This window comes from Montipora capricornis, chromosome 3, assembly GCF_036669925.1.
Source record: "Montipora capricornis isolate CH-2021 chromosome 3, ASM3666992v2, whole genome shotgun sequence".
NCBI classification, from domain to species: Eukaryota; Metazoa; Cnidaria; class Anthozoa; order Scleractinia; family Acroporidae; genus Montipora; species Montipora capricornis.
Window position 1 is genome coordinate 17,174,102 of NC_090885.1, and position 12,500 is coordinate 17,186,601.

The 12,500-nt window shown below is 39.3% G+C and overlaps 1 protein-coding gene across 1 annotated transcript; it reads right to left on the bottom strand.

Annotated features, from left to right (window-relative positions):
- Positions 1-3,530: 3,530 nt before the first annotated feature.
- LOC138042456 (tolloid-like protein 2) lies at positions 3,531-11,367 on the bottom strand. The gene is made up of 6 exons (XM_068888349.1): positions 11,104-11,367; positions 8,345-8,377; positions 6,954-7,322; positions 6,012-6,398; positions 5,400-5,658; positions 3,531-4,816 (listed from the first exon to the last, which is right to left on the bottom strand). The coding sequence occupies exons 1-6, from the start codon at positions 11,120-11,122 to the stop codon at positions 4,744-4,746; spliced, it is 1,140 nt and encodes a 379-aa protein (XP_068744450.1). The 5' UTR covers positions 11,123-11,367; the 3' UTR covers positions 3,531-4,743.
- Between the last annotated feature and the right edge of the window lie 1,133 nt (positions 11,368-12,500).

Genomic DNA, 12,500 nt, shown 5'->3' on the forward strand with positions numbered 1-12,500 from the left:
CGTCACAAAGTGCTTTGCAAAGAAATTTTGCATTGCAAAGCAGTTTGTGACGTAAAATCGAGAATAAACCCCACACCCCTCACATCACGGTCGTGGGTCCAAATTATTGCACGTCTTGCCCGGCAGATTAAAAGCGAAATTTTGAGATAAGAATGGTAAACATGTTAGCTTTTGGTAGGGACATTAATATTGTAGACGAAAAATATTTGAGTTTGGTACCGCTCTAAGCCTAAAAACTGAATGTATTGTTCCTTGGTTAGTCCTGGTTAGAGAGTGACTTTGCGACACCTACACCAAATAACGTGAATTTTATTATGTGTGAGTGAAGAAGGGCCTCCCAATCTCGACTCCAGAGCTCCTCTCTTGACTGATGGAGAGAAGAGCTCTAGGGAACCCTGAAGCAAAGTGTCTTCTCATTGGTTTTCGTGAAGAATAATCAAAAGCGTCTCTAATTGGTGCATTCATCTTAGAACGAGGAGTGAGCGGGCGCCGTGGGGTTCAAATAGCCAATTTTTGGCTATGAGAACCCTACTGCGCATGTTCTCCTACATAGAGTTTCTCAGAGACTTGGGTTTCAATCCGAGGCGCTGGTGACGAGAATGGAAGGCCTCCCAGTGGTTTCAGGGAACGGAAAACTGAAGGTTTTAGGGATCAAGGGAAGATTGATTTTCGACCACTTACCAACTATTGGCGAATTTGTTACAATTGTATATGCGGGAAAAAGCCATTTCAAGTCCAAAATTGCAACTATTTTCCACATGAAGTGGTGATTAAGTTTGAAACTCGCGGCAAAACCTATTAAAAAATAAGCGTGAGAACATAAGAAGAAAGAGGAATAAAGGCGAACTCTTAAAAACAATTTTAGGGGATCAAGGGAACTTGAAACAATTTTTATGTAATAAAATTTAGCTCAGTTCAAGGGCACGGTTAGGGAACATTTACCCCCGCCCCATCGGAGGTCCCAAAAAGAATGTGAAAACGCCCTTTCAGTCCGGAGCAAGCGCAATAAGTAAAAGAGCGCTCTCTCAACATTGTGCGCCTGCTTAGAACAAGCACATTGTCCAATCTCCTCACCAATCAAAAAAGTTCGCTGTTTACTGCCTTCGGGGTGTCAGTTCTTATCAATTCTCTCTTAGCATTTTACAAAGCATATGAAATGGTCCAGCTCGGGTGAAAAACATTACGGTTCTATACACTCGACCTGAGTCGGAGCGACTCTTTGGCCCAGACGAACCGACACGCGGAAACCAGCTTGTGGTTGCGAGAGGAAAGACGTAATCGGCTGACGCAATGTTGTACCCAATTCAAACCCTTAGGGAATAAAACGTTTTGTTCCAGGTATTTCCATATCATTGAAATATGAATGCTACATTATCATGCAAATACAATGCACCACGAATCTTATCCCGGGAGATTTGAATTGAGTACAACATCGAGTTAGCCGATTAGGTCGATAGAGGGTTTTTACCTGACGTCACAGCAGCCATGTTGGAGCACATAATTTGATTCTATTATAATGCAAAACATGACCCACAATTTTCTATTGCTTTGTGCACCAACATGGCCGTCTCATCACGTGATTGAAAACCATCTATTGACTTAGTATTTGAATTTTGATTGTTCTGGATTGAGGCTTCATTCTTGTCAGATTCACTCTTGACGGTAAGCATTACTTGGGATAGACGAGGACGTTACCTTTTTTACTTCCTTTTTCACTTCCTTTTTCACTATACTTGGAAGTTTTCTCGTCAATTTATAATGGCAATAGGACTGAGTGGAGTCCAATTCGGGTTGTAATCATAGGAGTGATTTACAAATCGGACGACCGCGTAGCGGGAGTCCGATTTGTTTAATCACGAGTATATTTACAGACCGAATTGGATGACACGAAGTCCTGTTACCAATTAATCATAACCATTACAATTTCCGAGAAAACAAAATTGATGCACTCCATTTTCACTGTGTTATGTTACAAATTCGTCCACGTTGTAAAATCCCCAGTTTGGTTGGGTAGGTGGTTGTTGCTATGGTTATTGTGATAAATTCTGTGATTGGTGGATTAAGCTGAGTGGGCTTAATATGATTGGCTTGTAAATGTCCGATTTCAGGTGTCCGATTACAGCCAACTGTCCGATTTCACTGTTCGATTTCAACCCTACACAATAATTAGTGAAAAATAAAGCAGTTAATGCACCAATCAAATTTGAGAAAATTGTAATGGTTATGATTTAACTTGAAAAAGCAAGTTTTTAAGTTCAAAGAAGTTTGCAGAAAATGAAGGACGAGAAGGTTGAAACTGGACCATAAGCGACTTATGAATCATTTATAACCACTAGTCCCTGAACAACTGCAAATTTTCATAATATTTAATAGACACACCCAGGCCATCACCAATATTGAAAGCTAAACGGTTTAAAATGGGTGCTTAGACTTAAATACTGTAGATCAGCGCTATTCGAAATGGGCGCTTAAACACAGTACTAGTTGATCTGCACTAATTACGTTGGTGACCCATCGTGCAATTGTCACGAGATGTCTAATGTCCTTCTCGTCTAGGCCTTTTCGCATTTCTATCGGGCTTATCACGCAACGGTTCAATTCACCATACATGAACGATTTCATTTCAACTAACACAATCCAGAAGAGCACCGTCGTTAACTCATTTAAAGATTAAATGGAACATGCAGGAAACTTAAATCATAATTAAACTTTATTATTAGACCATGGTGACCAACACAGAGGTGATTAAAGTTTGATGGAATTAATAAAGTACTAATTTAATTAATTTCATCGTTTTCAACTAAATCTTCACAGAAACAATTACACTGTTTTTTTCCTAGATGGCGTCGGAATATAGCTATTGTAGCTATTTAAGACAACTAAACGAAAACATCTAGACTATAGATTTAAGAGATTTTTTTTTTTTTAAGTAATAATGAAAATAAACTGTATCTTTATGATATCTGCAAAACACAGGGCGGGAATCGTTCATTAGCTTAGCGACCATGATGAAACAGATCATCCTGCCAATTACGACCTCGAAACAAAATATTAAATTCCTCAGATTCCTAGCAGCTAGGATTTCGATGTCCCCCTGCGTGACAAATCCCCTTTCAAGGGGAGGAAAAAATGAGCTCAGTTCATATTATTATTTTTGCCATAAAATAAGAAATATGTATTTTTTTCGCATTTAGAGGCAAGGGAGCCCAGAGAAGCTTTTTAAGCGTATGTAAAAGGGCTACCACATTCAAATGACTCTGAAATATGTTTCGTATTCAGGTTATATAGTATGTTTTGATCCTGTTCATATCCTTGACTTTTTAAAAAGAAAATACCTTTTGGTTCTTCACAAGATGTATTTCCCCTCTCCAAAGTACAGACAACCTTCGAATGCGATGTTGTTTATAAAATCCCAAGTAAAGACTGTCCTTCGAACTATATAGGAGAAACCGGAAGATGCTTCCAAACCCGAAAAAAGGAACATCAACGAAACTTAAGTGTATCATAGATACAATAATTATTGAGAACACTTTCGAGTTCACGTTTAAATTTATGTTACAAAATACTAATTAAAAATGGTGCTAAAAACGTAAATATATCACAGAATTTTTTAAAGTCTTTCTAGAAAAACACTTTTTCAACCAGTGTAACAGTTGCAAAGTTCACGAGCAGCTTACGATTCATTTTAGAGTATTCAAATATAGCTTGAACACAGCTTGGTGAAGCAAGATCGTTACGGCCGTGTGGGCATGAGTAGTCTTTTGGTGACATTGACTGACATTGGTTCAACCTGCGCGGAAGTCATCCTTTTGACTCTGGGCGGAAGTCGTTCCCTTCACGGTAAGTATGACTTCCGCTCAGGTTGAAGTTAAGTTGAAGTGAAGTTATTAGTTTCTCCCCTCGGGGCTTTTCAGGACTAATTTACAATGCTTTTTGTGGGAGACTTTGGCCAGACTGCTTATTACGCAGTTTACAAATTTATTTTAGGCAGTGAAAGATATCGAAACGCCACCCAATGTCACCAACAGCGGTCCTTGTCAGGCCTACTGTCACCCCGGCGGAAGATCTCACTTTATCAACTGAAAGTATTTTATTTTTATTTTTATCAATAGCTTTTATAGATACAGAATTTCTTTGTAACCTAGTTCCCAGGATCTCTCCTCTGTGAAAACGAGGTTGATTCCAGCGATCAAATCAGGCCCCAGGCCCCAGTTGTTCAAAGGATGGATCGGCACAGGGCACTGAAGAGATGAATCGTTATCCAGTGGATAACTCCACTGCTTTTTACATCTCGTATCCACTGTATGTTGCTTCCATCCGGTATATAGTCCAATACACTGTTTAAACAACCAGTGCAAGGTAACCAAATGATTTGTAAGTACTTATTTCTCGAAGCAAAAAAAAAAAAAAGAAAGTCAAATGCGAAAACAAGTCAACGGCCTGCATCACTTTATCCTTAGGTCCCATTGACCTTTCATCACGTGCTAAATAGCGTGAACTTAATTAAGATAAATTCCGTTTCGGAGACTTTGTAAAGAAAAGAGCGAGACCTATCGGTTTCCTATTTCGGGTGTACTGAGGGGATTTTAGGTATTAGGCTTTTACAAGCTTGTTATAACATAACTTCGCCCTTTTCTTGTGAAGAGAGCGAATCTTTATTTGTCCAAGACAGTTAATTTAAAGTTTTAAAAATAAAATTTTCTAATTAAAATACCCTAACTATAATTAAATTACAAATTTTAATTACGTCGTTCCGGTGTAAAACTTGCTAACTTGGTAACAAAAATGGGCCAAAACTCCAACAAGGAGGATTACTCTGAAAAGCAAGAAATTGTGTCTGTTATCTAGAGTCCATCATCCTGGGTGATGAACTCTGGCAAAGATGAGAAAACGAGGCAGAGCAAAGGACGGGTGGAGAGGGTGAAGAAGGGGGTTAAGTGGTTACAAGGTAGTTCCTATTTTTGGGTGAATTAGCTCAAGTTTCCAACATTATTTTGAAGAGAATACCTCCACAGATATACAAATAACTTAAGTAGTTACAAAACCGTCTATAAATACTGCTGTATCGTAGCGAATCCCGAACGCCTCATTGGGCCTGGATCTCAACCCATGATAGTGCGCATGCGCTGCCGCGGCACATCTATTCAGAAATTTTGTGCTGGTCAGCTTCAATTCGTGTTACGTCCCCCGCGAGGTGAAAATATGATATGGAATAAAAGAAGCGCCCTACATTTATACTGCGGAAATGAAGTGATTTCAAAGAGAAGATCATCCCATGCACTTATGGAAGGCATTGAAGCAAATAACACAGAAGCATTGAACAGGTCTGAAAGCCACGACCACGCGATTGCACGCAAGCATCAAATTTGGCCTATTTTCAACAGTCCACAAAAACTCACCTAAGATTATGGCGAACACTCGATGATTTACAGCAAGACGGCTTTCCATTTTGCATGCAACAATATTTTAACTTCCCATCATCATTTGGGCGCGGGCAGTAGTCTCTTTCATGTGCTCCCTTGTCGGTGCATCGCCTCCCTCCAGGCTCGCAACAGCTAGGACCTTTGTTGTAACAACAGGCTCTAGTTTGGTTGGCATTGGGATTGAGATCCTGTGGGCATTTGATTGGGTACTTCCAGCTTTCTGGACAGGAATATCCTGCGACATAGTATTGGTAAAGTGATATGCATGACTCACTTAACCTTTCAGGAACATTCGCCCCTGTACCCGAATTCAAGGGCTCGTCACACAGGGAATGACTCCCCCTCTCATTCAATGATAAGAAGGAGCTATTTCTGACGAGGGATTGGAATATTTCCCACGACAAGCTCTAGAGGCTCTTTCCATTGGACGGGATTTTCGAAAATGTCGGTGGAAGGGTCTTTTTCTTTTGAATTTCAACCCTATTTTTTTGAAAATTGCATGGAATGGAACGCTTCTTCAGTTTCAGTAAACAAGATTGGACGGCATTCCCAACGGGTAAGGCAGTTATGAAAAAAAAAGGCACTCACCTTCTACGATGGTTGCAGAGGAAAACCTGGCCATAAAACCAGGGGCAGAGCCATTTTTGTCTGATTTGAATCTCACCCAAAGGTGTGGTCCGCTTGAGTACAGGTCGGCGGGACGTTCATCCCCGCACAAAGTCGCTAATAAGTGATTGTTGGACCGATTTCCGTCTCTAATTTCAAGGAAATCGCATGAGCAAGCATCTCCAGTCCCCATTCTACCACACTGGCTTTGTATTGACATAGAAATGATCTTAAATGTTATGCGAGTCTTTGAAGGCGTGGTTATCTTCCAGATACACTCCTGGTTATTCGGGTATTTACGTTCATTTGGAAATCCAGGGCTTGTTATTAAACCTGCACTTTCTTTTATTTGAGATGCGTTCCTGCAAACTGAAGCAAAAGAGTTGGACAAATGAATTTGCTAGTAGATTTAATGATGGAGTCAGGCACTCCACAGGAATATCACGAGATTAATAAGATTTTTTGCAAAAAAAAAATACCTAGGGGGGAAGAGGCTACCAGAGACTACCACATGGATGTTGGGTCACCAAATCCAGGCCTCACTCGTGCTATGACAGTGGCAATGATGCTGATAACGATAATGACGTCATCGACGGCGAAGACGATGAGAATGAAGGTGACCATCATCGTCGTAAATATTTTCGACATCGTCATCATCAGTACCATCACGATTGTTTATTTCACTTGGCTGGGTCCCAGATTTTGACGCAATACACTCTGCTTTTGTTCCAGAACGGAATAATACCCAACGTCTTAAAATAACCAGAAAAAATCGAGTTATCTCTGATTTGACTTCTCCAAATGATTAGACCTTCCAATCTTTCTCACTACCACGAGGAATCGTTTCAAAGCAGTTGAGTTAATTCGGTGCGACTAGCCCTTTCTCTCGAGGCTGAAAAAGATTTTCTGAGGGGATTTACTTACCCGATCCAGGCAGAACCGATGCATACGAAGCTCTAAATCCCGTGTGGCCTCCTCCATCGTCAGACTTAAACACAACTGATAGTGTTTGCTCACTTGAATAAAAAGGACCTGGTATCACATTACCACAGAACTTTCCAAGTGAAATCTTGCGCGGTCCAACATGGTCAAAGACTTCTACGTAGTCGCAGCTGCATTTCCAACAGTCCTCAATGTCAAAGGTCCTGAACGAGAGCTGCACGTGTTGGAAATTGTGTGGAATTGTTATATTCCATTCACAACGAACTTTGTTGGGGTAGAGAAAAGCACCTCTTGGCGCTGGGCTATTTATAGTTCCTGAATCGTTACCAAGATGAAAAGTGTCAGGACACCCTGTTGGGGTGAAAACGTTTTAGTATGCGAAATGGTTCGTTCCAGAGTACTGTTATCGTCCGTTTCAAAGCGAGTCTTCGTGAAAAATAAAACCCCGTTTAAGAAACGTTTTGTATTGCATTCTACTCGAACTCGGTCGTATTTCTGACATCTGAATAGTTTCGCTCCAAGACTCTCTTTGAAACCAAGTCAAACAATAACTCGGGAATTGGCTGTAGGAGAATGTAACTCCGAGACGGGCTGGAATGGAAAAAAGAACATATTCTCTTTGAGTCTACCCCCACCGCCTACGGAGAATTTTGCGAGCGCTTGATCACGTGACATGAGTTCATATTTCAAGTATGGCGCGTACGAGCTGTTAACGCGTACAAGTTTTAGTTTTTGCGCTAGAGTTCTTTTTCTGTAGTTTTCTTTTTCAGTATGTTGTTTGTCATTTTTCCGCTTTACGTATTAGTATTAAATTTGGAGTTTGAGCCTACCGTTCAGGGAGAACTTTTCTTAACATATTCCATGCAAAAATATTTAGGAACCAGATGACGAATCAAAGTCAAATGTCCGGTCAAAGATGTGGTCTTCGGAAACCTAACCTTGTATAAGCCCCCTGGTTTCTGTTAGGTTTCCTCGCCATATATTACCATAACTTTAATCATTAATTGTAAATTTTATTGTAATGGAAAATTTAATTTCGATCTTCGTTTTGTTGGCACCCCATGGCGTTAGGCAGTTTAGTAAACACTAACACCACAAAAAGTTCCTTTTTTATACGTACTGGCTGGTTAGAAGCAGAACTATTTGCAATTAAGAAACACTCTTTCATGATCACACACAGTCCGTGCGTATTGATAATGGCTGATAACTCAGTTTAGACTAAAACATGCAGCTGCATTTAATTATCAGTTATAGATTACAAGGGCATTTTGGGTTGCACAAAATGAATAATTGTTTATTAACAATCAACAGACGACGCAATAACACTGGCATGGTTCTGATAAAAAGCATAGAAATTTTTCTTTAAAACTTACATTTTGTTATAACGCATTCCACTAGAAAGAAAGCTGAAAGATAAGAACAAAAAAGTGTCAATAATAACAACACAACTTATACTTTTATAGTTTTATTGGTAGACCAAGTGCTTGCAAGAGAAGAGCACCAGCTCCTGTATTAGTTTAGGTAATCATACGGTTTCGAGTTCAATTTGGAATTAATTTGCACGAGTGAGTTTTTGAAAAAGCTGAAATTGCACGAGCCGCTTCGGCGAGTGCAATTTCAGCTTTTTCAAAAACTCACAAGTGCAAATTAATTCCAAATTGAACGAGAAAAACCGTATGATTACTTATTAATAATACAAACATGAAAAAATTCGCGTGGAAAAAGTGCCGGAAGATGTTTCTTGAAGCCCTTTTTTTCGCATTCGAGAAAAATTTTTTCAGACTTTTTGTACAAAATTTTGGTCATTGCCGTTTACATGAGATCATTGGCCTACAACTTTCCCAATGTCTTTCTGCAAATCAAAATCCAGAATTACGATGTGTAATTTGCACTCGTGTTACACTTTTTGCACTGGTGTTACACTTTTTGCACCGGTGTTACACTTTTTGCACTGGTGTTACACTTGAACTGCACTGCTCTCAGCAATTCAGAATCGAGTAATTTTTTCATGTGTATTATTAAGTACAAAACCCTGTTATAACTCTTCACCAGAGCCGCACAGTTCGGCGCTGCATTTCCCGTTTCTAGCCCTCTGACTTCCATAAACGGGAAATGTTATGAACTGTTTCTAATTTATAATGTATACAAGCGATAAGAAAAAATGAAAGCATTTGGAAGATAAGCGATATGAAATCAAGATCATATCAAAACACAGCGACGGGAAATCTGGAAGCTAACTTATAATTTGTACAGTCTTTCCAACGACTGAAGTGATGACCCCGACAGGAAAACCTTGGAGCGGGGAGAGTGTATGGGAATACTCAAGTTGAAGTTGAAATTGACCGCCCTCCCCTCAAAAAAAAAAGTTATCAACATAATGAATAACGAAGAAGAACTGTATGCCATTATTCGATTGATGATAGAGATGTTGAGCACAAATACTGTTAACTTCTAAATTTTTTAAAGGTTTTCACGAACAATGTTTGTCGTAGCAAATCGATACAATCAGGAACCAAGACACAATAATGGCCGATCGAGGGTAAGTGCGATTAAAAGTCGCACTTGTAAACAAGGTTTGGTGGGATAATTTGAGTGTTTTGACTGGCATTTAAAAGCTTTCATATCGCAAGAGTTTCGAACTTGCTTGAAAGTTTGTTGCGCATGCGACTAAAATCGCAATTGTAAACAAGTTCATCACTTCTAGCACGACCATAAGATCCTTTTCTGCTAAAGACTGTGACATCAACTGATGAGTATCAACAATTTGTGTCGATAAATCTCGCACTTCTCTAACTCCGGTAAAACGGAAATGTTGAATTGAAAAAAAAATACGTGGTCATAATTTGCAACCACAAGAAAGTTTCTCGTTGGTGGGGTGGGGGCGAATGAGTATCAGGAATCTGTGTCGCTAACTCCCGCACCTCCTTACTTCATCTTTTCAACAGAGACATGGACGGAAGCTTTGGCAAAAGGAATGTTGTGATAACTAACAGCCACGTGTATTGGATTTGAAAACTAGTCCTTTGAGAACATCTTGCTCTGAAATAGAAGTTCCTCAGTTTAGACGCATGCGAAACATTGCACAAACAGATTTAGTGACGGTTTTGCAAACAAGAAAATGCAATCAGTGAATATACAACGAGCAACTGGAACTCAGAAAAAATGATATCCGAGTCTCAGAAGGGATCCAGGATCCAGCTAAATGCTCTAATTTGCCAGAGCATTCAGCTGTAACTTGAAGGATTGTGGGATAAAATCCCAAACGCCTGATCATCATATAGTCACTATAGCCTTTTATATTTGATATACTTCTCGCAGCTAGAGAATACGATTAACATTTGTGTCGCCAAGACACAAACTTTGTCTCTGCAACATGTGTTTCACAGTTTGGAAATATTGATTAAGAACTTATGTTTTTCTAATTTGGACATCAGTTTCGCCAGGCCCTAAATGACTGCAAGTGCTAATGAAAGGCATCTGATATGAAATCAAATAAAATACAATTTAATAAACTGATTAGAAAATAAATGAAATAATTTTACCCCGCTGTCGCGTTTACCCTCAAAAACAAATTATGTGTGTTTACAACGTCGGTGTTGGTTTTTCGAATTTTCACGGCTACTTAATCAACAATACCTACATGTGGCTCCACAAAGCGTGAAACACGTGGCTACGTTGTTTTGGTAACACTCCTTGATCCGCTGCGATGCTTTTTATCGAACTCCCTTTTGTAACGGCAAAAGCTCGTTGTAATCCTGTCAAGCTCGAGTCCCTTGTAGGTCTTTGTTATAAGAGATACACACACTGCTATAAATAGGATTTATCTATTGTTTTTAAAAGGTAGACCAGTAGATAGCGTCATTTGAGGCTATTTTCATCGAGATACACTGTATTCGTTTTGTTGTCGGACATTTACTCCTCTTGGCGAAGAGAAAGGAGAAAATTCGGCGCAAGGACAAGTAGAAGCAAAGCACAGAGAAAATCGTGTTATTTTTTTTCTCATAGTTATGATTACTAACGATGGCGGATGATACCTCCATCCGGATCGTTTATGTGGAAAATTATTAGCATCACTTATCAAATAAGGCAAGACAAAAGCTTCGTTTTGGATATCATAACTAGCTAAACTTACCTAGAAGAGTTTTTAGCATCGCAGCACTCGAGCTGAAGATTTTTCCTTACCCATTCAAGTCGATACCAAATCAACGCAGTATTGAGTTCGTGCCAAAATACTCCTCTCGGCTCTCAATTTAATTCAACGTCACGCAAAAACGGAATATTTTGATTATGCAAATTTCTACTGAAATTTTCGGCAGGTGCTAAGGAAAACACATCCAAGTCAATTGAAGAATTAATTTAAGGCTAATTGACAACATTGTGACAGATGAGTCATCATATGTTAACAAAATTAACAACATTTGTCAGGCAGTTCAGGACGTGAACTTCGGCCAACATACACTCCTCATACACCTTAGGAATCTGAAAGGGTTCTGCCTGGGCCTGCAAGACTAACAAAGTGAGAGATAAATAGTTTCCATTCAAAAATCGTCTGTGAGTAACTCTATGCAAATTTCTCGGAAGGAATGCTGGCAGACAACAGAGACACAGCTTATTATTAGTGAAAGCCTGAATGAAAAATTAAACAGAAAATTCTATCTTGTCTTTGATTCCAGTTATCTACGTTTCATTTGTCAATGAAGCACTTGAATTTTTCTAATTTTAATCTTTGAGATTTCAATTGTTTACATATCCTCCACACATATAATTTCTTTCAGGTATACCGAAGTGTTGAATGGCAAAATTTTTATAACAGAACACAATGGTAATGTCAGATGCGAAAGAGAAATGTTCTAAAATTATGGCGTTTGGACAATTCCTGCGATCAAAGTGGGCGCGGAGACTTAATACCACAGTGCAGTGAATTAAAACTAGATAAATATCTCTTTTGCGAATATCTTTGTCCACCAGAACAGCAGCATGGTCTTGAAAGTCATTAGCACTTTTTTATCACAAGTTCTGATGGAGTCCACATTTCAAGTTGATAACGTCAATCTGTGTTATCTTGAAGTATAACTAAGGCTTGCCGCCAATGTCGTACATGCAATCTTCAAAATTTGTTCATAATTAAGGAACATTTATTCCTATGTAACTGAGTCCGGTAACAGCATGACGGCAATATGAACTTTTACCGGCGTAAACTGTTTCTGAGATCATTTATCAAAACAAAGATGCCCACAATTAAGATAGAAAATCTCAGATGATACTGATGAATAACAGGCAAAGTATGCTAGTTTTGACACGATAAACAGGATAAACAGGAATTTTAAAAGGTGAATGCATCTTTACAAGCCAACGCACTTCTGCGATGTCTTCTGTTTTCAGTGAAACCGATGTTGGCAGCCACTAGAATCTCGTTCCCAGGGTCTCTCTTCTTCCTTTGTTCACATCGTAGCAGTATCCTGAATTTCCGAGTTGCTGCATGCCTCAGTTTCAAAGCGAGTCCTGGTGCACAAATGAGTTGCGTATTCT

Excerpts from the sequence above, each read along its gene's own strand:
- LOC138042456 (XM_068888349.1), bottom strand. Across the intron at positions 7,323-8,344 it reads GGAATGCGTTATAACAAAAT|GGTGTCCTGACACTTTTCAT; the intron begins GTAAGTTTTAAA and ends TCACCCCAACAG. Across the intron at positions 5,659-6,011 it reads CTCTGCAACCATCGTAGAAG|GATATTCCTGTCCAGAAAGC; the intron begins GTGAGTGCCTTT and ends ACTATGTCGCAG.